The sequence below is a fragment of the Sus scrofa genome, chromosome 4 (assembly GCF_054392235.1).
Source record: "Sus scrofa isolate SSC_HxYL_T2T_F1_AM1 chromosome 4, Sscrofa_HxYL_maternal_Yorkshire_Landrace_v2.0, whole genome shotgun sequence".
Taxonomy (NCBI): domain Eukaryota; kingdom Metazoa; phylum Chordata; class Mammalia; order Artiodactyla; family Suidae; genus Sus; species Sus scrofa.
Genome location: NC_139386.1, coordinates 6,388,889 through 6,414,750, shown reverse-complemented (window position 1 = coordinate 6,414,750; position 25,862 = coordinate 6,388,889). Strand labels below are relative to the sequence as shown.

Sequence of the window (25,862 nt, the reverse complement as noted above, 5' to 3'; positions counted from 1 at the left end):
ATCTCCTTGTAAATCTATTCTAAGTTGGAATCTGATTTTTCTAAAGGTGAGTTGGTGCAGGTATTTGGTCATTTATAATGTCATCTGAGCCAACTGTACTTCATCAGAGTCGCTGTCACAGAATATTCCCCGAGTGTGTGTCATTGAGAAGAACATCTGTTCGCAAATAAATCCATGGGACTGTGAGACCAGCATCGTCACCAGAGCGCCTGTGATGCACAGGAGCCCCTGAACAGCACAGGCCACGCTGGGCAGCTCTCCGTGAGTGCTGGTCCCAAGGATAACTCTGAGAATGCAGGCCCGCTCCGCGCCATTCGGCCTTTTTCCAAAAGGAAGAACACAGATAGAATGGATGTGTTTTCAACCATTTGAGTACAGATTGGGACCTTCTGCTCTACTTTTAACTTAGCATAATTAGGCATAATTACAGGAACTTCTCATCTCTTTTTTGAGAACGAGAAGCACCTCTTTCCCAAAATGACATTGATTCGTCACTTATGTCCAAATAATTAAATAACCGACAAATACTTAGTTAACCCAGAATACATTGAATGAGAGCATTTTAACAATTCAGAATGTTGTCGTAATTACACAAAAAGACATGTTTGATGCTCCCTGGCAGAGCCCCATTTACATATGAATTTCTAAAATGAAGTCATTTTTGATAAATGGCTTTAGACCCCAACACAGAAAGAAAACACACAAAATCCAGTCCGCCCCCCATAGCTGCAAGTTTGGCGTCTGTGGATTCTGCCAACCACGGGCGGAAAATACCAAAAAAAAAAAAAAAAAAAAAATCCAGGAAGGTCCAAAATGAAAGTAAAACTTGAATTTGCCACATGCCGCATCTCTTTACATAGCATTTACATTGTGTTTACAGCTATTTAAATAGTATTTCCATGGTATTAGGTATTATAAATGATCTGGAGAGGATTTAAAGTAGAAGAGAGGAGGCCTGGGTTTCATGCAAATATGATACCATTTGATATAGTTCCTTGAGCCTCGCAGATTTTGGTAGCTGGGGGGTCCTGGAAAGCCCGCCTCGCCTCGTGGATACCGAGGGTAGTGTCCCCCAGGCACTCAGGGTAGGAGTTTCATCTATTGTCACTGAAAAATCTTGTCCATGTCCTCTCCTCACCCAGTACTTCGTAACCGCCAGGGCTGCTCCTCTGAGTTCCCTTGTACCCACCTCCCTGGGCCCCTCTGCCCCAGGGCAGGCAGCTCTGCAGAGGCAATGGTTTGGCCCCCAGGGGCCCCGTCCTCACCCAGTGAAGGCTCCTCGCTTCTTGGTGGATGACTGTTTGATCCCCAGTTAATTGACAGCACGGCTGCTTTAGTTAAGACGCTGGTCGTCCCCAGGAAACTTTCTCGCCAGCTTCCCTGCATCCACGTCTCGGGCGCTGAGAGTTTGCTCACAGTGCCTGCACGTTCCACAGTTCGCTGTTGCTTGCTTGTGTATGGTTTTTATGTCTGACTTCTCGCTTCCTCTTTTACTTCTGCAGTCTAATGTATTGTAGTCCCTCAGTAACCCCTGGGTGTTTAGGTGAATGGACAGATGTGGATGGATGGGTGGGTGGATGGGATGGAGGGAGGGAAGGAACGTAGGATGGGTGGGTGGATGGGATGGATGGATGGAGGGGTGGCTGAGTGGGTGGAGGGAGGGAGGGATGATGGATGGGTGGGTGGGTGGGTAGATGGAGGGAGGGAGACAGGGAGGGAGGGATGGGCGGATGGATGGGCAGATGGATGGATGGGTGGGTGGGGGGAGAGAGTGGTGGATGGAGGGAGGGAGTGATGGACGGATGGAGGGATGGATGGATGGATGGACGGATGGAGGGAGGGCGTGGTGGCTGGGTGGGTGGCTGGGTGGTTGGAGGGAGGGGGGGTGGGATGGACGGCTGCCAGAGCCTCCTTCATCACACCTGTCCTGTGCCCTTGCCCTAACCCTGGGTCTTTCCCTTAAACAGCGTCTCATCCGTGTTACTTGCGGTGTGTGCTCCCCGGCATCTAGAGTCTGATGCTGCTCCCCCCCCCAGCAGCCCTGGAACATAAGAACTGGTTAGAAGTTTGGGAGGGCAGCGTTAGGTTCTTCTGAGCTATGCGTGGAGGCTTCCTTGACTGCCGTCCCTTCAGTCTTTTAAGCTCCCGTTCTCCCCGTCATTGTTTTATTTCCATCAATACCTGCAGTTCCTTAAACATTCCAAGACCTGAACACTGTGTGGCTTTGTGTGCACTGTTGGTTCTCTTCAAATGCCTTTCCTTTTCCCACCGCTACCAGGCACTTTCCTGTTCAATCTTCAGTCGTGAAGCCTTCCTGGTCCTAATCAGGCCAGGCCGTAGCATCCCAGCTGCACACACTCTGCACCTGCCTTTGTGTCTGCTCACTGGTCTCTGTCCCCCATAGACTGGATTTCTTCAGGGCAGGAACTGTGTCATTTTTTAAAATTGTAGCTTGCCCAGAGCCTGTCACGGGACCTGACATTTTGGAGATACTAAGTAAACATGTGGAGGCTGGATTTTATTAATGCCAGCTAATCCTGTCACTCTGTGGGTCCTGTGCATTGTTAAACACACTTGGTGCAATAAAATTAAAGCCAATTTTAGCACATGTTTGGTGAACTAATAAAAAAGATAATGCAGTTTGATTAAACGGATATTATTCTGAGATGTAAAATACTGGTTGTCGAATCCCACTTCTTGTCAGTATTATCATCTCTTTTCATACTTAGAGTATTTAATCTTTTTGTTTCTTCATCTGCAAACTACAGATGATGGGGCTTGACCTATAAATCAGCAGATTAGAGCGGATGCTGCTCTGTCCTCTTTTCTAACTTTAAAATTCTATAATTGATTGTTCTCTGAAACTTACTTGGTTTCCACTGTCACCCTAAATATGTTCTTCTAACAAGAAACTGTATTTTCATCAAGTAGAAATCTTGATTTTGAAAGAAAAGTCACAGAATAAACAAAGCAAGCGTTCTAATGAGAGAAACAAGCTAAAAGTGAGTGGCTATGAATGGTTTGAATTTTAAAACAGAAGGTTGAAAAATGATTTTTACAGTGAGATTATTTTTTCCAGTGCAAACGCACCTTTCAAGAGGTAAAAACCAAAATTGTCTCAGGAATTTTCGTCACATTTTTATCTCATTTAATTATGACTGCATCAGGCAGCTGTTCGTAGGAAGTATTTACCATTCCCTCATATCCCTTGAGCTCTTCATGTTGGGTCGTCATTCTAAGCTTTTGAGCCTGAGCTGATGGGTTTAATCACCTTTGAGCATAAGGATGGCAGGGCGTTTTGGACGAAGCCATCCAAGTTCATCAGACCATGAAAGCGCTTTCGGGGCCTTGATGTGCCCTGGTTTTCCAGCTGTGCCATGCTCCTGAGCAGAGGGTAGGACCGTCCTTACACCTCACATGTGGTGAGGCAGGCAGTACCTGCTTGAGCGAGGCTGGGAGGGCTAGGCACACAAAAGGCTCTACACGCTTAGGAGGAGGGGATTCGGGCTCCTCGGGCTCCTGGGCAGTGGGCAGTAGCAGAGCTGAGCAGTGACCAGGGCACCAGGCACTTTCTTCTCCAGACCCTCAGCCCCCAGGTCGGAGCTGCTGCTGCTGCGGGCAGGGAATGGGGGATGCTGACACGACGCAGAGCAGGGGCCCTGTCCTACCTCCCTGAACGCTGCTGCTCCGTCCTCCCAGCACTGCTCCCAGATGGGAGGAAAGAAGGTCACTAGACCACAGATACAGGAAGTTCCCAGCCTGCCCTGCACTCCCGCCTCTGACCTGCGGAATGAAAAGTGGGTGAACTGAGATTTGATCGTATTCACAGCATTCTAACTTGTGTCATGTATGACCTAGAAGAGATGAGGAAATGAGTGAGGAAAGAGTGCAGGCGCTGGGGACTCGGTCCTGGCTGTGTGTCTGGGGGCCCTGGACATGCGGTTTTCGTCTACACCGCCCCCCGTCCAGTCTTACTGACCGGCTGTCCAGATGCTGCCTTGTAAAAGCATCAACTTCAGTCTTAAGGTCAGAAGTTACTGCTCTGGAGTTCCTATCGTGGCACAGTGGAAACGAACCCCACTAGGATGCATGAGGACGTAGGTTCAATCCCTGGGTTAAGGATCCTAGGTTGCCGGGAGCTGTGGTGTAGGTCGCACATGTGGCCCGGATCTGGAGGTGTCGTGGCTGTAGCGTAGGCTGGCGGCTACAGCTGTAGCCCTGAGCCTGGGAATCTCCATATGCCGCAGGTGCGGCTCTAAAAAGGGAAAAAAAAAAAAAACCCTACTGCTCTAATATATGTTTGGAAGACCACTGCCTGCTCTAGATGGTTTCATTTGGAAGCCATCACAAAACTATGGAATAATATTATCTTTTTTTGTTTGTTTGTTTGTTTTTGCTTCTTTTTAGGGCTGCGCCCACAGCATGCGGAAGTTCCTAGCCCAGGGGTTGAATCGGAGCTACAGCTGCCAGCCTACACCACAGCAACGCCAGATCCTTAACCCACTGAGGGAGGCCAGAGATCGAACCCGTGTCCATCGTGGACGCTAGTCACTTTTGTTAACCACTGAGCCAGGATGGAAACTCCTGGAATAATGCCCTCTTAACTGTTTTGGTCTCATAGTTTTGATTCAATAACCCCCCAAACTAGTGTGTGCACTCTTTCACTTGTTAAAGGTGATGGAAGAGAAGGCAGCCACCATTTTTTGGGCACTTACCTTCTAGAACATTCTCGTGTGCGGCGCGTTTGGCCTCTGCCTTCTCGCTCAGGCCTGACTTGCGCCGTGTGAAGTCAGTACTGTCATCTCCAGACAGCTGAGTGAGGCTAACTGATTTTTCCCAAATCCCCCGTCTAGTAAGTAATGAAACCACGTGCCCCCACGTCCTCACAGGCACTCGGCTCAGGTCTTTCCGTGGGGCTGAACGACACCATGAGATGAGTACTGTCTGAAAGTCGAGCGGTTGATTCGGGCAGAGCTAGAATTTAAATCCCAGCCCACGCTCCTCACCCAGACCCCCGCTGCCCGGACAAGTCCATTTCGTCTCACTTCAAACTCTGTGTCTGTGAGCAGAGACGCTGACAGGGAACGGGCCAAATGATTTGATCGCTTCAGACGTAAAGCTTGCTCTGTGGAACTTGGAGCAACGAGGTTCTTGACTGAGTGGTGACTGGTTTTCCTAGTCCTCCTGCAACTCTCCGAGAGCGTTTCCTCAGAGGCCTCTGCCACTGCTGAGCTCCAGCCACGTTTGAAGCGTCAAGGCGCGAGTTTGGGATGGGAGCCGACTCTCAGCCTTGTGCTCTGCGCCCAGACACGCCCTCCCTGCCTGCCCTCTGGCACCAGGCTCTTAAAAGCTGTAGAAGATGCCGCCGCCGCCACCAACAGTGTCCTTGTCTGTGCAACGGCACCTCGGGGCCACCATTTGTCCCTCTGCCCTAAGGGGGACGCTTGAGGCATTTTGTGAACTGGGAACATCAGTGAAAGCCTTTAGGGAAAAACCCAATAGATCATTAAAATATATTGTGATTCTTAAATAAGAATTTGTGATTTTGCTTAAAGACTCAGTGAAGTCAGACTCTGCCTTCTTCGAGGAGCTCGCCTGAAGTTTCGATTACATGACTAGCCCGGGAGCGTCAGTGCGGGTGAGAGTTGCACTGACGGCAAATTTCCCCATTGCGGTGACGACTGGCATCCGTTTTTGACGGTTAACTAATCTCTAAACTGCTTCAATTATCTTGTTTTCCATAGTGAGACATTTAATTAAAACAGAGTGCAGATTGTGAAAAGGTTATTTATGAAAATGCATTTTAAATGTGAATTGAAAAGCCTTAGGGACACCTTTTTATTTTAGATAAAAAGATGAAGGTTCTGTAGTTTTTATATCCATTTTACCGGAAGCGAGAATAAGAGCGGTGTGCAGTTTACTTGAAACGTCTCTCAGGAGCTTCACAAGTCTCTGTCTTTCCCAAAATGCTTGAAAAGTTGACCTATTTTAGAAATGTAAAACTTTAGGAAGTAACTTCAGATTTTAAACTCATGAATATGAAGGGATTTTGGTTTGGGTTTTTGGTTTTTCCTCCTTCCTTTAAGCAAAAACAAGCCCCAAAAGCGCTTTATTAAAGGAACAGAGGACTCTGAAACGACAGCGTCTCCAAGGCATGGAGAGCAAATGCTGCCTCCTTAACTAGGCTCCCATCCAAGGAAGCTGCGCAGTTGTGTGTGAGCTAATGTGATGGGTGTGTCACATCCCTGGGGTGAATTAGGGCCCAGGCAGGGAAGGAGGCGTGAGACCCTCTAGATGAGTCCTCCGTTAAGGCGGATCCCACAGGCACCTGCCGTCTAGCTTTACTGTTTTCCTTGAGCCTTTAACCAGCACGAAGAGAACCAGTCCTTGCCTGCAAGCAGATCGGAGTCTCGGAAGGAGCCGTCGTCACTCTGACCCTGATGCCGCCAGATCCCCGCTATTTCAGGTGGTCGTCCTTTTTTACTCGAATCCATGTGTATTCATCCTCTGTTGGATACTTATCTTTGAGGTGATCCTCCTCTATCTGTTTCTCATTATATTTTAAACTGGTAATAGGAACCATGCCTTTTTATCCACAGAACCCAGAATTTAGTGAGTAATCAATGTTTGATTTCTTGACTCAGAAACGAAACACAGTTACTGTTCAGGCTAAGAACACCTGCAGTTGTCTTACACACAGACTGTTCCGGGAGCACCAGAGAAGGAAGGCCAGCGGCTTGATGGAACGTGGCAAGACTTTCTGGGGGAAAGAATGTTTAAACCAAACGGGAAAGGGGCCTGGCAGCCCTCAGGCAGGAAGACCTGGGAGGCCGTCCATGCAGACTCACTTGCCGTCAAGGGTACAGACGCCCGAAGGCGGGGTTTGCAGGGACGGTCAGGAGTGCCAGGCAGTGGTGCAGTGCTGATGAGAGCTTCACTGGCATACAGCCACTCGTACCTTTGTTTCTAGTCAGTTTGTTTGATGGGTAGACTAGAGCGTGGGGTACATAACAGCACAAGGATACTTAGGGTTAAAGCAGTTGAAAGTGAAGCCACATCATCAGGTTGGGCGAGGCCGTGGAAGGCCAGCTGGACGCCTAGATAATCCTGGTCGGGCGGCATTGTCCTGGGAAGCACATCACGGAGCAGTGTCTGACCCTCCGTCTCATAGGACCAGGCGGTGTATCACAGCAGTGAAAAGCAAAGTCGGGAGCCAGACTGACTAGTAAACTCCCTGCTGTGCCTTTATTTGCTGTGTCACCGTAGGCAAGTTGCTTAACTGCTCTGTCCCTCAATTCCTTCAATGGAAATGGAAATATTAGTGCTTGTCACAGGGGGTTGTTAGGAAGATTAGATAAATTGACTATGGAAAGTAGAACAGTACCTGGCATGTGAAAAGTCATGTTTTCAGTATTTTTATTGTTGTTAGCCCAGAATCTGATTCCTCAGTTTACCAGTGTTACTCCGTCTTTCAGTGTCAACTCTTGTTAACTGTGCGCCAAACATTAATACCTGGTTATGAATACCTATTATGAAAAGCATAATACCTGGTATGATTCACACCCACGAGGAGGATGAAAGTCAAAAAGATCATTTCGAGTGTTGCTGGAACGGGCGCGACAGGGACTCTGACCCACTGCTGTGGGACGTAGGCGGATGCACCACCTGTTAAAGCCGAAAACGTGCCTCCCCAGGATCCAGCGATTCCGCTTCGGGGAGCCACTCAACAGAGACTCACACGTGGATGCGTTGCAAGGGGTACAGAGGCAAAACGAGAAATAAGTGCTAGGACAGGCGTGCAGACCAAGCTCGCAGGCAGCGAGAAGGCGCCAGGGCGGCCGCGTGCAGCCCGCTGGACCGGTCTCGCGGGCGGGAGTTTGACCAAAGGAAACAAGTGGTGTCAGCTCTGCTGCCGTTTTTGTGAAGCTTGAAAGCCAGTAGGGCTCCCGGTGGTGTTGGAACTCAGGATGGCAGTTCCTTCCTCGGGGGATGGTGACCGAGGGCGGGCACAAGGGGGGCTTCGGGGTGCTCTTGGTGATCCCCTTCATGATCCGGTGCTGGTCGCGTAGCTGTGCTCGGTTGGTGAAAGTTCACTGAGCTGTGCCCTGAGGGCTTATACCTTTCTATGATGGACTTTATGCTTGAATGCAGAGGCTTAAAAGAATGATCAGTTTTTGTACTGAAGACATCATTCTAGACCGGATGCTCTTGTTTATGATAGAAGAGCATGTCTTCCTTCCAGCGGATTTGTGCAAGCGGAACAAGCCTCCAGCACCTCCGGTCCCTCTGTCGTTAGACTAGATGATAATCTGAAGGTTTCTTGGTGACTCTAAAAGCTGAGCAAGGAGTGGTCTTAGGACCAACATGATGAAACTCTGATGCTTGCTGATTCGGTGCAGGGAACCCTCCGCACCGTGAACCGGCTGTGCCTCTCGGTGGGTCGGGAGTCCCTTCCCTCTGTAACAGGACTGCAGACCCTGGTCCCTCTGCCCGGCCGGTCCCCGTGCGATCAGCAGTCCCTCTTCTCAAGCCAGAACACTCGGAACGCGTGGGCCAGTACTTGCCCATCCCTGCCAGTGGCCCACGCACTCAGGAAGGGTGTATTGAAGGCGATCTTGTGCCAGGCACTGGGGGCACGGAAGTGGCAGTGGAGGCAGAGCCCTGTTCTCGGGGAGACCACATTGCCAGTGCGTGTTGGCGAGAATCAGCTGCCAGGCCCCCTTAGCATCTCGGGGGCAGCCTCTCAACTGGGCTTCCTTGTCTGAGTCATAGGGCCCAGAGTGTCATCTGCCTGACTCTTTCCTTAGCTCCTCAGGAATGGTGTTCTAGATACGGGACTGCCGTTCTAGATCCCAGGGAAAGAAGTGAGCTCATTTTATATACGGTGGACACCTCATGGCATCAGGCTTCACTTTCTGCTAGAACCCAGGTTGAGAAAGGCTGTGAGGGCTTCTGCCAGTTTCTGAAGAGGAAGCCTGCTGAGAAGCTGATCTGAGCCTTAAAAGAAATCCAGAGTTTAAAGTTTAAAAAAAAAAAAAAAATAAGTTGGAATTTAAGGCCCTCCATGTTTGGGTGAAGGAGACTGGTAAATCACCTGGGCTTTGGGGCTGAACCCAGAAAAGCTGGGCTCCCGTGGGGGGCGGGGGGAGGGTGCTGCTCATCGTCGCTGCCCTTGTGGGAGGCAGGTGCAGCCGGACTTGCTGATTCTCTCGTCCGCCACCCAAGGCAAATAGGAATTCTCTCTGGAGAAATGTAGCAGTGTAGGCCTTAAATTACTTCTGTGATCTTTCAGGTGTCATTGCCATAAATCAGAATTGTAGGCATATAAGAACGTATCATAATAAAAAAACTGAGAAAATAGTAAGGACAGACCACAATAGATTCTTAGAGCAGACACAAACTGAAATAACTGTGCTCATTGTAATCGTGAAATTAAAAGGTGAAATTGATGATTTAAGTAGAGCGCTGGAAAATACAGAAAACAGAAATATTCTAGAACTGAAAAATCTAAAAAATAATGACCCAGTTTTAGTTGCAGGTTAGACGCAGATAAAGGAAGAAGTAGTACACTGGAAGTTTAGAGCAACGAAACAGAAGCAGTCAGCACACACCGCACCCAGTCACCAGAGGCACAGGCACCTCCAGGGCACCTCCTCCGCTGTAGCCCCAGAACCCCCCTGGGGTGTCGTTCCTGCACTCTCTCCCTGGCTCTCCCCACTGTGACCTCTCCCCTTTGACCTTTGTATCTGCTCTTCCTACTGCCTGAAATACAGCACCACCAAGAAAACAACCCAAACCAGACTCGGCCTCACCAGCTTCTCACTGTCACATTTGTTTGCAAAGTCTTTTCCGCAAGGTCTCCTCGGGCACCTGTCCGAGAGCCCAGCCCCTCCACACACTCAGGTGACGGCTGGTTTTTGTCTGCTTCCCACTGGAACGGAGGCCCCACGAGGATAAAGATGTTTGATTTGCTTTGTTTTTGTTCAGTAACATATCTTCAAGTGCTTAGAACATAGGCATTCAACACATGCCTACTTCCTGGGCAAAGTGGAAACACTGATATAAGACTCTTAGCATGAAACGTAACGTGGGCTTAATAAAATTTAGTTACCCCCTTTTGCCACTTTTGCGGGATTTCTGGTTTAATTTTATTTTCTATTTACAGTTTTCTCTTCCCTTTGTAGAAATTCTGGGTTAAACTCTTTGTTTTTAGTTTCTCTATTTATATTCCTTGTCAAATCTGAACAAATCGAGTTCTATCTCAGGTACAAACTGAGAGAAGACATTCTGTGAATAGTTGATGTACATGTGTTTTTTAAAGTTGTGTTCAGATGGGGATAGAATTACAGCTGATCTTGGTCAGGCATTTCTTTAAAAACCACAGTAGTAACTAATACTAGTATTTGCAGAATGAAAATTAGTCATTATAGTTTAGGCAAAGTTTTAAGAATTTATCACATTCAACAAAAGAGAAATACCTGAATATCTCAGATGTTTCCCTGGCCTAGCACCTGGAGAGCGTGAAAGGGAATGGGTCTTAATAAAATGGAACCAGCTCTTGGGCAAGAACTGGCCAGTGTCTTTCATCGGTGTGTTTTTGGGTTAGTCCTCCCACAGCCATTGGAAATAGCCAGGAGGCATGGATGAGTGTTTTCATTAGGCGAATTCTAGAACTGAGATGCCAGGAGGGTAGGTGATGTGCCCAGAGCCACACAGCTAGTAGAGAAGGGGGCAGAGCTGGAGTTTGAGCACAGGGCTCCAACCCCCGCAGACTGCTGTGACCAAGTTGTGTGAGCCTTGAAGCCGCGTGACACGTGCCTCACCTCCGTAGGGCACCACACGGGGGTGCGATTTGATTGGACCTGAATCAATGATGTTTTGTTTAAGTGATTATGGGGGACAGGTTTTTATGTGGAATTGTTGTTGATGTGGTGACTTTGTCCTTAATTATAAAATAGCCTGGTTCTGCGGTACATCGCCGATCACTGGTGATACTTGACCAGGATTTGACCATCATTCAGAGCCCCCCGCCCCAGCAAAAGTGACTTTCTCCAGAGACTATTTGTAGCTAGTGTGAATGTTTTAAAAACTCAAAACAGTGATGATAAGACTGGATTTAAATCTTTTAAGACTTTTTTTATATGAAAAATTTTTACATTTTGAAATGACCAGGCTTCACCGTAATTAAAGTGAGGTGGTATGTAGCATACGTGTCTCCTTTTAAAAGGACTCAAACCTAAACACTATTTTTTTAAATCACTCTTTTCTAAATTCTGTCTGTTTAAAATAGTTTTTCCCAGCTTAAATTTTATGCTTGATTTTACTTGGGACAGAAATAGAATTAAATAGGTCATGCTGTCTCCTTTATCCTGGAAAATCTTTCCTCTTCAAAGCAACACTTTGGTGCTTGGCCATATGTCGGTAGAGTTTTACAGGTCAGGATTGGCAGGTGAAGGGGCTGCACCTGCGTTGGAGCACGTTTCTCTTGCTGTAGCCCCCACCCCCCACCCTCCCGGCCCCAACACTTACCAGGTGTCCAGGTCACCCTGTCACTTCCAGTTAGACATCTTCCTTATCCAGGATAACAGCTCAGAAGTGGACCTTAATGAATAAGTCATTTTTTTCAGTTCTGCAAAAATGTGTATCAATATACCGTTATTTCTTGTCCGTCTTTGTTCTCTGTGTTTAATAATGTTGTTCTGACTCCGATTTAAAGGGAATTTTTGGCTGAGGGCAGGGCATGGAAGATTGGTAGGTAGGTAGTGCTTGAAAAAAGAATTCAGGTGAGGTCTCATTATCAAAACTTATGTTTTAATAAATACTGTATGTTACTCTACCTCATCTCAGTTTACCTTCATCTTAAAGAAGCTGTTGCTTTGTTTCCTGCCACGTGGTCTTTAATTAGGTCCTTTCTTCATTCATTCATTCAACAAACCTTCCTCTGTGCGTCCTGTGTCCCAGCATTGAGAATACAGGAGCACAAGGGCTGTTCCTTTCCCTTGAGGACCGTGCAGACCGGGGGGAGAGAAGGGAGGCAGAGAAGCAGTTGCTGCTACCGTGTGTGCAAGTTATGTCATCAGGGAAGCAGAGGAGGGAGTGATAATCCGGCCAGAAGTCTTCAGGTGGAAGACAGAACAGGTGACGGCAGAGGGACAGCACATGTGGAGAGGGGACAGCGTGGAACAGAGTCGCTTCTTCAGGGCCCTTTCCAGGGCGTGGAGATGTACAGTGCCATGTTCCCAGAAGTTGCTAAGGACAAGGCTGGGAGAGACCCCGAATGCCTTCCTTATCTCCTAGGAACCGGGAGACTGGCGCTCAGGGAAGCCACAGGCCTGCATCTTAGCAGATGATCCTGCAGAAGGGATTAGAGAAGGACCTTCTGAAGCCAGGAGATGGGTTAGCCTGTTGCAGTAGTCCCTTGGAGAGCCAGTGATTCGGATGCGGTCACGCTGGGAATGGAGCAGAAGGGTATGAGGGGAAAATAGGACGTAAGGATTGAAGGTTTACGGAGCTCCCGTTGTGGTGCAGAAACGAATCCGACTAGGAACCATGAGGTTGCAGGTTCGATCCCTGGCCTCGCTCAGTGGGTTGGGGATCCGAACCGGGGTTGCTGTGGTGTAGGTCAACGACATGGCTCGGATCCTGTGTTGCTGTGGCTGTGGTGTAGGCCGGCAGCTGTAGCTCCAATTCAACCCCTAGCCTGAGAACTTACATGTGCCTCGGGTGTGGCCCTGAAAAAAAAAAAAAAAGGTTTCCTGGCCAGGTGGAGTGATGGTCAGACCGTGCAGGGGAGGCCTTGATTTGTGTAGACAGAGGTACCTTCGGAGGTTCGTGTAGACCGATGGTTCCCAGCACTGCGCTGCACTAGAGATGCGTGTCTCCCCCACCGCCTCAGCACACGCACGGGACGCTAGTTTTAAAGCGCCAGGAAGGGTGAAAGATTGTCGCGGTGCGTGTGATCGACGGGTAGGACCCCTGTGGGGCTTCTTCCAGAGAACGTCCAGTCAGGTCGCTTAGGGCAGGGGCGCTCCGGTGCTCCGGTTCCCCGCTGCGGGTCATGCAGCAGTGGCCCGGGGAGGAGCGCGGAGCGAAGGCCCACTCAGGGCAGACGGCCCTCGGCGCTCTTCCGAGGGGGCGCCCGGGCCGTGGGCGGGTGATCATGCGGGGTCCTCGTTACGCTCCAGCGCTGCCATCGCTCTGGGCAAGGACGCACCATGCCAGCCGTGTCCACGTCGGAAGGAGAGGCCAAGAGCCAGGCGCTCGTTTCTGCACAGACGTAGAGGCGCGGGGGGTCCATTGTTGGCGTCACACAGGGGTGGGGACCCTGGGTTTGTGGGGACAGAAGAGACTTGAGATGCGTCTGGCGTCATCCTGAAGCAGCAGCTCGTCGGAGAGGGCAGCCGTGGACGCGCAGGGAACGCATGTGCCCTGGGAGCCCGCACCGCGTTGGAAGCCCAGGACGCGTGTTCAAAATGGGGCCGACGTGCCATGGAGGCGAATGTTCTCGAGGGGAAAATTTTGAGTGTGCAAAGAAAGCGTTCGGCAGATCTGAGCCCAGCCAACAGCGAGGTGGCGATTCCCCGTCTCTGGGCCTGACGACCAGCTGGTGAAGGGGAGACTCTTAGCATAGCCGGGCAGTGGAACTAGTCAATAACCTCCCCTTCCACACCAGCTTTATGCTCCCGCCCAATTGTGTGTTAACTTGGGACAAAGAATGCAGTCGCTGGTTTTTAATTTCCTACTCTAGCCTCAGAAAAACTCAGAGGAATTCCCTCATGTCAGATGAGACAAATGAGCAAAGCAGCCAGTTGTTGGAAACCCTGGAAGATAAGAGCGTCGGGCAGAAGGATGCTGCTGCTCCTCGGACAAAAAGCCCAGTGATCAGAGGCCCCCACGCTGCTCCTCCACCCTCACCCTCCCTGGCGTTGACCAACTGGGTCCCGGGCCGGCCGGCCTCCCCGGTTGTCCTTAGCCGGTGACCTCGTCGGGGGCCTTGCACGAAAAGAGCAGGTAGTCAACGCGCGTCCCCTCTGCTGGCTCCCGGGCACGTGGGCATTCAGTTACCATCCCACTCGGCTCTCCTCCCTCGGCCCTGCCACTGTCCGCTGTAGGCTCCCGTCTGCTTTTCAGGGCTGGTCCATTGAACAGGTAACACTTGCGACCGAAGACGGTGTCCACCTAAGGCCAGATCCAGCTGGGAAATCATCATGAAAGAAAGCTTGTGAGAACTGCACATTTAACTTTTTAAATCTTCAATGTAAAACACGGAAGTCAATAATTCCGTGACCTAAACAGTTTGAAAATTCAAATAAACAGCTAGCATTGTACTATCTGACTGAATAATTGAACAAGGAATGCATGACAGAACTGTAGGTTTAAAATAGTATACTACTTAACAGTTTAGTTATTTAAGAAAATTCTGGTCACTTACTAGAATTTAAAGAATCTTGATTTCTTTAAATAAAAATAGAGAATTCTGTACTCAGTGAAGCCTGATTGTCTTTAAACTACTAACAAATTATTAAAGCAACCATGAGCTCCATGTTTTGCCAAACTGCAGGCTCGGGGCGTGACCTAGTTGCAAGTCCACCCCCCTCCCCAGACTGGCTTCCTGAAACACAGAGTGGATTGTGTCACTAGGAATGTACATCCACACTCCACAGCGCAGCCCCTCATGGTCTGGGGGTGGGTTCCTCGACCTCCTTGCTCCCCGTCTTTCCTTTGCACCCCGAGGCCTGCCCACCTGAACTCTGATGAGCAGCCCTCTTGGGTCTAGACCTTTTTTGTTTTGCTCCTGCTATTCAGTCTGCCTCTTTTTTTTCCCCCAATTTTTAGGGCTGCATTCGCAGCATGTGGCGGTTCCCAAGCTAGGGGTGAGTCGGAGCCATAGCTCCGGCCTGTACCACAGCCATAGCATCTTGGGATCTGAGCCATATCTGTGACCTACACCACAGCTCACAGCAATGCCTGATCCTTAACCCACTGAGCAAGGCCAGGGATTGAACCCACATCCTCATGGATACTAGTCAGGTTCATTTCTGGTGAGTCACGATGGGAATTCCCATATTCTACCTCATTTTAAATTAATTTTCCCAGCTGCTTGTGCTTTTCTCCACTTTTGAGACCCAGTTCCAGCATCGACACTTCTGGAAAAGGTTCTTCCCCTTTCCCAGTTGGCTGTTCTCTGCTGCTTCAATCTCACCTCTGGCCCAGCAAGTGACAAGCTGCGTTGTAGTTCTCTCCCTAGTCGTCTGTCACCACTCCCTGATGCCAGTGTCCTCAGTAGCCTGGGACACTCCTTTGCCCTCCGTGACGTCCAGCAGGAGTACCAGGCACAGGGCAGGTGCCCAGTAAAAGTTGGCTTGTTTTGTTTCTAACAAGGTTACTCCTTGTGTTAAGAATGCTAGCTGCTTCTATTAATTCACCGGAATTGTGGCTAGTATCTGCATTTTGCTGATTATCTTACAACTAAAATCATCTCCAAAAAAGTGTTTTGTTTGAATCAATCTTGCCTGATAGCTTTCCCCTCCTTGCATGGGCATGGGTCTTTGGAAGATGACAGCGGTGTTAGCAACCCACCTTGAGCTGCTGCAGGCGACACCTTGGCTTGCCCGCCGTGTTCTACTATATTCCTGACTTTGATTCTTTTCTCCCTGTTTAATGAGTATTCTCTTCATATTCTATCTTGTGTCCAAAGTTCTGAACACATAACTCTTCTGCAAATATTCAGTTCCTCCTTTATGAAAAAACATTTTAAAAATTTAAGGTGATCATGTACTGATTTCTACAAAGACTGCAGCATGCTTTAGGATTAATGTTTGTTTTACGAAATTGGACGCAGGACAGTGTAACTTCCTAGTTAGGTATTTTGGCTTTTATAAATCAAATAAATTGAGGTGTAATATTTAGTAGAGGCTTCTTAAAAGAGGGTAACTAAGGTCATCGCTTTAAAATCAGTCACTGGTTCCACCCTGTATGTGAGCCTCGCTGTTGAGAAATCCAGGCGAGAGGTCTTCCAGGGAAATGCTTTGCCGGGATGGTTAATGACATGAGCCGTTCTTTACACAGTTCTCATCACATGCCAGGTCTTTTTGCTGGAGCACACACGTATGTCCATGTACTTTCTCATCCCTTCAGGGTGCTTACTAAGGACTCACGTTTTGCAGGTAAAGCAGCAGACTCTGAGGGGTGGCTGAATTTGCCTGAAGTCATGACAGTAACGTGCAGAAGCCCATCTGACTCCAGTCTTTTCTCTCTCACCCCTTGACCGCATTTCTCCACTTGAGGAGGTCTGGCGCTGGTGATTACATTGATGGCCATTGGTAGTACTGACGTTCCAAAATACTTAGATTCTTTCCTGGCCTTTTAAAGATGAAGTCAGTAACTACAGTAAGTCCAAAGTCACTGTGTAACTCGCCCTCCCCGCCAAATTTAGACATCAGTCGTAGGGTGGCACCCACACTCTTCATAGATATAAATGTCACTGAGTAGGGTGTTTAATGTGATCTTATGGAATGATCCTTTTTCTGGACCTTTTGCAATGCCAAAGTGCTTTAAAATAGCCGAAGTGTACTTGTTGTCACATCTGCAGATTGTCCGCAGAATGTCCCCATAGAGCTAAAAGGATGGCTTTAGCTCTTGGTGGGTTATCTTTCTATTGTTGAGCTCTAAGAGGTCTTTATAAACTCCTCTGGACCCTAGACCATCATCAGATGTGTCATTTGCAAGTAGCGTCTCCCGTCCTGTGGGTCGTCTTTTCACTTTCTTGTTAGTGACACAGGAACTTTTAATTTTGATGGAGTCCGTTTTGTCTCTACCTTTTGGCCACTTGTGCTTTTGTTAGCACAGCTGAGGGAATTAATGGCTGAGGTCACAAGGACTTATACCCGTGTTTCTGCTGTTGAACCTTGCTAGTGAATTTTTCGTTTGAATTGTTATACTTTGCACCTCAAGAATTTCTTTGGATTCTTTTCTGGATTTATTAAATCTACATTAATATTCTATTTTGGCGAGACACTGTTTTCCTACCCTTCTTTAGTTTTTTTGGATACAGGCTGTTGTTCCTTGAGTATATTTCAAATAACTGATTTAGTCCTTGGTAACTACAGTGTCTCAGCTTCCTCAGGGACAGTTTCTATTGACTACTTTTTTTCTTGTGTATGGACTATACTTTTGTGTTTCTTTTCATGGTGCGTAATTTTTGTTGTTACTGGACATTTAATATAATGTGTCCATGTGGAAATCAAATTCTCCTCCCTCCCTAGGATTTTTTTTTTTCTTTTTGGTTTTGTCGCTTTTCCAAATTAATATTGTAAAGTTGATATTTGTCATGTGTTGCCACCGAAGTGTCTTCTCTCCATCACCTTAGTGACCAGCTAATGACTGGACAGAGATTTGATGGCGTGCTTGGAAACTAAGTCCCTAGTCTTTGCCAAGAGCCTGCAGGGCCATGTCAAAGCGTGTCTTCAATCCTCAGACCCTCAATTTACAACCAACTCTGGCTTAGCCTTGACTTTCCTTCTCGTGCTAAACCTCAAGGTCAGCCAGAGGAGAGAGCTCAGGGCCTTCGCGGGTCTTTTCTGGGCAACTGCAGGACACAGAAATGTGTCAAGAGCTTTGCGGAGCTCACACAGAGGTCTCATCACCCCACTTCCCCTCGTAAGCTGTTTCGTGAGCCTGTTATTTGCTCTAGTTTTTCTCTATCACCTCAAGCAGATAAAATGGTAGACAATTGCCGCTAATTATTTTCTTCAGCTACCCTCAGGGAAAAGTCTCTATGTACTGGCTGAGCTCCAAGTCAGGTTAAATAAAGACAGTCCTTTGGGAATGGGGTTTGGAAAGCCCTCCGCCTGCCCCACCCCTTCCAGTGACCTCCAGCGGCTGGTTTCCACCTGGATTGGTTGTGGCTCCCGCAGAGCTGGGGCGACGGGTAGGAAAAGGAAAAGTTAAAACATCACAGCGCTCACTGATCTTTCCAGCATTCAGCCAGTTTTTAAAAAACAATTGTTCCTCAGATCTCTGCAAGCCTTGGTTAATTTCCAGAGTTCTAAAAATGTTGATTCTGGCCATTTTTACCAGTTTCTCTTTTCTTTTTCAGAGAAGATTTTTGGAGGTTCTTACTCTGTCATTTTCACTGATGTCACTTTTATGTTTTTCCTTACGTTATAATTAGATATGTAGTTAAATGATAGCTGAATTAATAAAGATGCACTTGAAAGCAGAATGCATCTTTCTTTGCAGAAACGTCTCTGAACTTTGATGTACTTCTCCTGTTATGTTTTAGGACTATGATGATGGATATGGCACTGCTTATGATGAACAGAGTTATGATTCCTATGATAACAGCTATAGCGCCCCAGCCCAAAGGTAAGATCCGTCTTCACGTCCAGACCCCGCAGCAGACACCTGGGCCCTCCCCCCTGTGTGCGCCATGCAGGAGGATGGTGACGGGCCGCTTTGCTTCCGTCTGTTTTCACTGGACAGCAGCCACTCTCTCCCAGCCAGTGTGTATCGCTCCTCCCAGTCACTGCAGTGCTAAAGCCATGAGTCTGGGGGGTACAAACTGGACCTTGTCTTTACTCTGAAGATTTAACGTAAGCACTCTCTGTACTCCGAGGAAGAGCGTTGTCTACCTTGTCTGTGGCTCTTCAAGTCCTGAGGTCCCGAGTCACAGCTGAAACGTGTGAACGGCCGACACGGGCGGCGCCCGGGGTGGATGTTCACGTGTTGCTTCGGGTTCAGGGGTCATTTCCGTTTCTTAGCAGCAGTGCTCCTGTTGATAACAACCTCAGGTTCCTATTCGTGAATGACGAGTTGGTTCTGATTCACTTTCTAAAGAAGTATTTACTCAGAAAGGAGTGTTATTAGAGGCAAAGCAGAGCATTGTACCCTTCTGATAATATACCTTGATGTTCATTAATATATGAAATTCATGTTTATTCTGTTCAGAATGTTTTACTAAATGCCTAGAAACCTCTTTATGTTTACAGTTCTAAATGGAAGACAGCGACAGACACACACACAAGCCCAAATCCTAGCTTTATGAAGCATAAATAAAAGCATAAGCCAGCACATGGTTATTTTGATGCAGCATAAATTCACCTCTGAACTCATGCGGTGCCACACAAGCTCTGAACAGACAGGCACTCTGGTCCAGAGCTGACAGAGATAAAGTGTTTTTTCTTTTTGTTCATGCCGCGTGCTTTTCTTCCATAATTTGTAACGGTTAAGTAGCCTTCAGACTTTGACTCCCAGCTGGGCCGTTTTAGGGGAAGCTTTGTGCATCGGGTTTGTGTCCTTGAGGGTTTGGGCGCATCCGGGGGTGACTGACACCCTAGACCAGCCTTTATGTGTCCCAGCAAGTGCATGCAGCATGTGGGCTCTTCTCATTACGCAGATGCAGAGGAGGAGCCCAGAGCATAAGATGAAGGGAGTGGCCAAGAATCACACACGGCGGGTAATCCTCTCCTCACGCGTTTCATTTAGTCTGTACGGCAGTAGCAGGAGTTGTACTGGTTTTACAGATGGTAAAACTGAGGCTCAGAGAAGTAAATGACTGATCCAGAACATGAGCCAGATTGCAAAGCTTGGAGAGTCTCCCCTTGGAGCTGGGATGACTTAGTATGATTGATCACAAGCATCCGTCCCCTTGCTCATTCATTTAGCCGACGTGTATTAAGCGCCCACTGGGTGTATGAAAGGCAGGGCCTGGGCTCCGCGCTTGGATTAGAGAGGTTGTGGAGACAGGGACCCCACCTTGGAACAAAATAAATATGCACACCTAAAGCAATGGAGGAGTTCCCATTGTGGCTTAGCGGGTGAAGAACCTGGCTAATATACATGAGGACATGGGTTCAATCCCTGGCCTCGCTCCGTGGGTTAAGGATCTTGCAACTGGAGTTGCCGTGAGCTGTGGTGTAGGGAGCAAATGCAGCTCCTCACGTTGCTGTGGCTGTGGTGTAGGCCAGCAGTTGCAGCTCTTATTTGACCTCTAGGCTGGGAACTTCCATATGCTGCAGGTGGGACCCTAGAAAAAGAAAAGAAAATTAAATGGTGTGATATGGCGATCACTGTGAGAGTCTGAGGGAAAACGCAGTATTTCCGTAAAAGCCAGAGTGCTCAAGTCTGGTTGAGGTGTTGGGGACATTTCACTGGAAAATGAAGAGTAGGTAGGAGTCACCAGGGTACCAGCAGAGCAGGAGTGCACATGGGGCCAGGCTGGGAGTGGAAGAGCCCTGTCTGGGCCGGAGGGCACTGCACAGGCCGCGGGGAGGGCGGTGGGCGCCCTGGGGCAGCAGCGGAGCCATGGGGTGGGGGGGGCATGCATGCCATCAAGAGAGGCTCACCACGTGGCCCTGTGGAGGCGGGATTAGTGGAGGACTGGCCGGGGCAGAGACCAGTTAGGAGGCCGGCACAGCACAGATTGCAAGCCCTGGGGGCATCTCACTGAGAGCAGCAGGGCAGCCCCTCGGCCTTCAGTGAGCTCAGGCTCTGCTGTGAATCGCAGCGAGGCAGCCGTCCGGTGGAGCAGCGTGAGGTTATGTTTCAGGCGCCCAGTGGCCTCACTCGAGCTACCATGACAAAGTACTCAACTGTCGCTTGAGCCACATAAATGTATTTTCTCAGGGTTGTAGTGGCTGGAAGTCCAAGAAGAAGGTGTTGGCAGATCAGGGTTTTCCTGGGGCCCCTCCCCTTGAGTCCCCCTGGCCCCTGGCCTGTGTCCTCAGTGGTCTCCCGGCTCTCTCTCAGCATCCAGGTTTCCTGTCCCACAGGGACACCAGTCACATTGGACCAGGGCCCAAGGCCTCGTTTGCCTTCATCATCTCTCTAAGGGTCCTGTCTCCATCTACGCGTTAGGAGGTACTGGCGTTAGAGCTTCAGCCTGTGATTCTGGGGGGCAGACAGTTCAGCCCATAGCCTGAACATATTTTATCATTGGTCTCAGTCACACTGCTCAGAATTAGAAGTCTGGTCTGAACAAGTTAGGAGAGCAGGTTTTCAAATCATCCCCAGGATGCAGGCGTGGGTAATGATGGGGAGTCACCCTCATTATCATCTTCGGGTATTGAATGTCGGCTGTCTGCTCGGCCCGCTGTGCCCTGGGCTTCGCGTTGGCTCTCCCTCCCCCCAGCATGCCCCGAGGTGCTGCAGAATTCAGGTCTGCAGGTGCCATTGTCCTGCATGCAGGTTCACGGGGGTCAAATCGCTGGCCCAGGCTCGCGGGGCTGAGCGGTGTACCCATCCACGTTGGCCCCGAGCGTTCTCCTTTGTACTCTGCCCCTCATTGCCTTTCATCGCTGCTTTTGTCATGGTTTTGATTTCAGTTGCTGGAACTAATTCTTATTAATGTATACACAGTATTCACAAATCTAGTGCTTTTTGATGCTTTTGAATCATGCCTCTCTCTGAATTGGAAGTGTCGCCTTCTCAGATGTGGACTGTCTCCATCAAACCTGAGAGTTTCATGTATTCGGCATGTTAACGATGCAGGCTAAGACTAATGAAATGAAGAACTTCATTTTCCCAATTTTATGTGAGATTTTCTCAGCAAAGAACATTCGCAGCCACTGCCTTCAGGGAGCCTACAGCCCTAGTACTCACTAACAGGTAGTACCATGCAACACTCAATGTTCTAAAACTCCCCTGATTTTGACATTCCAGGTTGTATAAAATTAATCTCAAACTTTAATAATTCTCTCAATTCACGATTTGAAAGAACAGTCTGTGCTGTGGTTAACTAGTTCAGTGTTACTGCAGAATTCTTTACTTGGTCTCCTTTTAGATTACAAAGCTGTCCTGAAAAGGGTCTCTGACACGTTGAGACGTAGTAGCAAGAGCACTGGGCAGAAGTTAGAACCGCACTGTCCACAGGGCAGCCCCCAGCGCATGTCCCTGTTGCACACTGGAATGTGTCTGGTCCAGAGTGGGACGTGCTGGGACTGGAGGTCACACACCTGCTCCCAAAGGGCCTGGAATCAAAACTGTAAAATAAATGCATGGCTAGCATCAGTGTCACCTGTTTCTTTTTCACTTTTTTTTTTTTTTTTTTTTTAATCATAGCGGATAGAAAACTCTACATTACCAATTTCCCCTGGGCAGCGCAGCCGAGAGACCAGGGGTGGCTTGGCATCGGGCACCACACCTCGGGGCGCACGTCAGCTCGCCAGGTGCAGAAGAGAAGTAGAGCGTGTCACCCCCGCACGTTGATCCTTTTAAAATTTCTGTCCTAAAGTTTTGTTCTGTGTTGAAACTCTAGCACACCTGTTACACACAAATGATTACACTTTCAGGCTCAGAAACCATCTCCTCCTGATAACACCTGTGTCACCAGAAACGCCCGCAGACCCAGGCCAGAGGGTGAGACTCTGACAGACCTGGGTTCAGACCCCACTTTCACCTTTGCTGGTCATGTGACTGTGGGCAAGTTGTTCCACCTCTCTAAGCCTCGGTGGGTAAAGCTGTACCTTGGTTCCTCCTGTAAGGGGTCTTTTAGGAAAGTGCACGGGCCCAGTGAGCCGTGTGGAGGGGGTTCGGTGCCCGCGTCCTCCCGCAGGACTGATCGAGCACTGACACGGGAGCAGCCGGCGCTTGTGAACTGGGAGGTGCCTGGGAGTCGGCGATTCACAGGGAGGGAGGGGCCCGTGTGGAGGGGCTGCTCTGGGCGGGGAGCAACCGTTGACTGGCCTTAGCCAGGCGAGTGGGCACTGCCCACGCAGAAGCGGGCGCCCGGCCGCCCGGTTTCCTGTGTGTGTGAAGGGCTTCCTGTCCGTACGGGCTTCTCAACTTCATATGCTGTCATCATTTATGACACTTTTTTTTTTTTTTTTTTTTTGGTCTTTTTGCCATTTCTTGGGCTGCTCCCGCAGCATATGGAGGTTCCCAAGCTAGGGGTCGAATCGGAGCTGTAGCCACCGGCCTACGCCAGAGCCACAGCAACGCAGGTTCCGAGCCACATCTGCAACCTACACCGCAGCTCACGGCAACGCCGGATCGTTAACCCACTGAGCAAGGGCAGGGATCAAACCCGCAACCTCATGGTTCCTAGTCAGTTCGTTAACCACTGCGCCACGACGGGAACTCCTATGACACTTTTTTATTGCAGAAAAAAAGTTTCTCCCCAGAGGTTTCACAGATTAGGAATTTTTTCTTCCACATCTCAAATACCTTGTATGAAAATTAGAGTGCAAACGAGAGTCCCTGCGGAGTGATGGAAAATTCCGTGTAGTTCGGCTCCATTTCCCCATCGACTTGTGTGATGAGCTCCATAATGCTAGTAACTATAGTGTAAAACAAAGCATCGTTTACCTGGCCTCACACGCTTAGCAAGTAACAAGCTGTCTCCGCCGTTGCAGTGGAGAAAATGTGAATTATTCTTTACCATGTTGGAATTATCCTAATCTACACTGGCACAAAAGCAGTCATTCCGCTGTGTCTGCACCTTCTATCACTGTGAGGGGGTCTGCTGTGTCCTGACTGTGGCAGTCATTCCGCTATGTCTGCACCTGCTCACTGTGAGGGGGTCTGCTGTGTCCTGACTGTGGCAGTCATTCCGCTATGTCTGCACCTTGTGTACACCTTACACAGAAATTTGACTCAAACGTCACAATTTTTTTAGTCTGTTTCTGAATAATTATCAGTTCTCCGTAGAAGTGTTTGTTTCCTCTAATGATCAGTCATCAAGGCTGTAGAACAAAAAGGGTTTCCCCAAAGTGCTAATAATCCCTGAGCATTAGTGGATGGCTGTGTAGTAAAAACATGATTTTCTGGTGGGTTTAATATTGACATCCTAATTTCCCATAGCACTTTGTGGTTTGACTGTTCTTTCAAGTACATATTTCATCTCCTCCAAACTCTGATCTTCCTGAAAACACTTAGAATTACTGAAAGGAGGAATTAGAAACAGCAGCTGCTGGTTTGGGCGACTCCATGAGGTCTAGCGCTCTGTTCTCTCTCTCCCTTTTATGCTTTATCCCCGATTTCCACCACAGCCCCACGTGCTAAGTTTTTCCTCGTACAGAAGTTGAAGGTTGTAAAGGTTTGCACCTTCCCCAGGAATACACCGCTGAAGAGTACTCCAGCCTAGGTTTTTGTCTTCCTCGAAAAACCATTATCCAAGTAAGAAAATGTTTAACGTATAAGATCATTGATTTATTTTTGTGACAAAATAATACCTGAGCCCCTTGATCCAAATAGGCAGAGCAAGGGAAGGTGTCGAAAACGATGGGCCTCTCAGCGTGTTTTCAGAGGCCAGTTCCCAGGAGAGCAAGGAGACGGAAAAGAGCTTTGCCCTGCTCTCTAGTTTGCTGAGCGGGTCTGTGGGCAGCTTTTGCATCATGCGCCATAATGTCTTCTCAAGAGCTGCCCATGGAAGAAGTCTGAAGGTAGCTTGGAATTTCACTTCGGAAAGGGTGTTTGTTCAGTTTAGGATGTAACAGCCAGCTAAACATCAGGAAAACTGTTTTTGGAAGGTATTGCTGCGTTGTATCTGGATTGGCTGTTTTGGACAGTAGTGGTTTGGCCTGGATTAACCATGTCTTGCACAGTTTGTGTCACACATGCCTTTACCGGCCCTGGGTTTTTGGCTCCTTGCTGCGCAAGTACTGAAGGGATCTCTCTGCATGAAGTGAGCAGTGTGGCTGTCGACAGATGCGTCTAAATCAGTGTGATGTACACACTGACCAGAAAACAGAGACACCAACCCAGCTTATGCTGTAAACCTGTAAATACCTAAGTTCTCAGTCAAGGACTCGACGCTAAGAAAATAAAGGAGGGACGACTATGGTGAAAAAGCAAAGCTACAACCTAAAAGGGAGACAGCAGGGAACAGCCCTGGGACCAAATGTTAACGTATGTGAGGTTGCTACTAGGAAGTACAATCGCAGTTTGTGTGTGTGTGTGTGTGTGTGTGTGTGTCGCCTCTGAGCTTAATTTTAACTGTAAAAGGTGGATGTTATCCCCCCATTTTTTTTTTTCTTGAGAAACTAAGACACAGAGAGGGGCTCGGTGGCCTGGGTTACACACTGAGTGACTCGATTGCTCTCATTTTCTCTCTACCGTCGCGGCTCCGAAGAGTAGGACGCACATCCTTGATGTTTCTCATGGTTTCAGATGGTAAGTGGCCGACTTCCTTGCAGTGTTAATGATTAATTTTTAAAGCTATTGGAGGAATTCCCACTGTAGCTTAGCGGTTAACGAGCCTGACCGGCATCCATGAGGACATGGGTTCGATCCCTGGCCTTGCTTGGTGGGTTAAGGATCTGGCATTGCAATGAGCTGTGGTGTAGGTCGCAGACCTGGCTCGGATCCTGTGTTGCTGTGGCTGTGGTGTAGGCTGGCAGCTGTAGCTCCAATGGGACCCCTTGCCTGGGGACCTCCATATGCCACTGTGGCCCTAAAAGACAAAGGAACAGAGTGTAAATATTAAAAAAATAATAAAGTTGTTGGAAAAGTGTGATTACCATATCACACACATGAGTTTATGAATAGTAGTGCTATGTATCAATGATAGGACATTTACTTACGTTAAAATCGATATGGAGTCTAGATACTCATGTCACAACAGAAGAAAGGGTGGGGGAAAAAACTGTAACTGCAATGTATACATCTAAGGATGACCTGACCCCCTTGCTGTACAGTGGGAAAATAATAATTTAAAAAAAAAAAATCGATATGGAGAGTAATCCTAAGTCGCCGACAGGATGGGTGGTGGACGTGGTGGCGGAGGTCCCGAAAGTGCCCATCAAGGGCCGAAGGCGGGCACGTGCTGTCATCAGCATGTTTTTTCAGGATTCATTTTTGAAGGGATGAGATGTCTGTTGCATAGTGTTTATTACTGTATCAAATGCTTTCATGCCTCTTATTTA

General features: G+C 48.5%; 1 protein-coding gene across 9 annotated transcripts in view; it reads left to right on the top strand.

Annotated features, from left to right (window-relative positions):
* The window catches only part of KHDRBS3 (KH RNA binding domain containing, signal transduction associated 3), a 165,152-nt gene that overhangs the window by 107,918 nt on the left and 31,372 nt on the right, over positions 1-25,862 (top strand). For 6 of the 9 annotated variants that reach the window (XR_014842923.1, XR_014842922.1, XR_014842924.1 and 3 more), the window contains one exon: positions 18,284-18,366. The exons of the other annotated variants lie outside the window; for them this stretch is intronic. Coding sequence is in view for 3 of the 6 variants with exons in the window: in XM_021088871.2 (XP_020944530.2) it covers positions 18,284-18,366 (83 nt within the window). In the remaining 3 variants the exon portion in view is untranslated. The remainder of the gene's footprint in view (positions 1-18,283; positions 18,367-25,862) is intronic. 9 annotated transcript variants of the gene reach the window in all.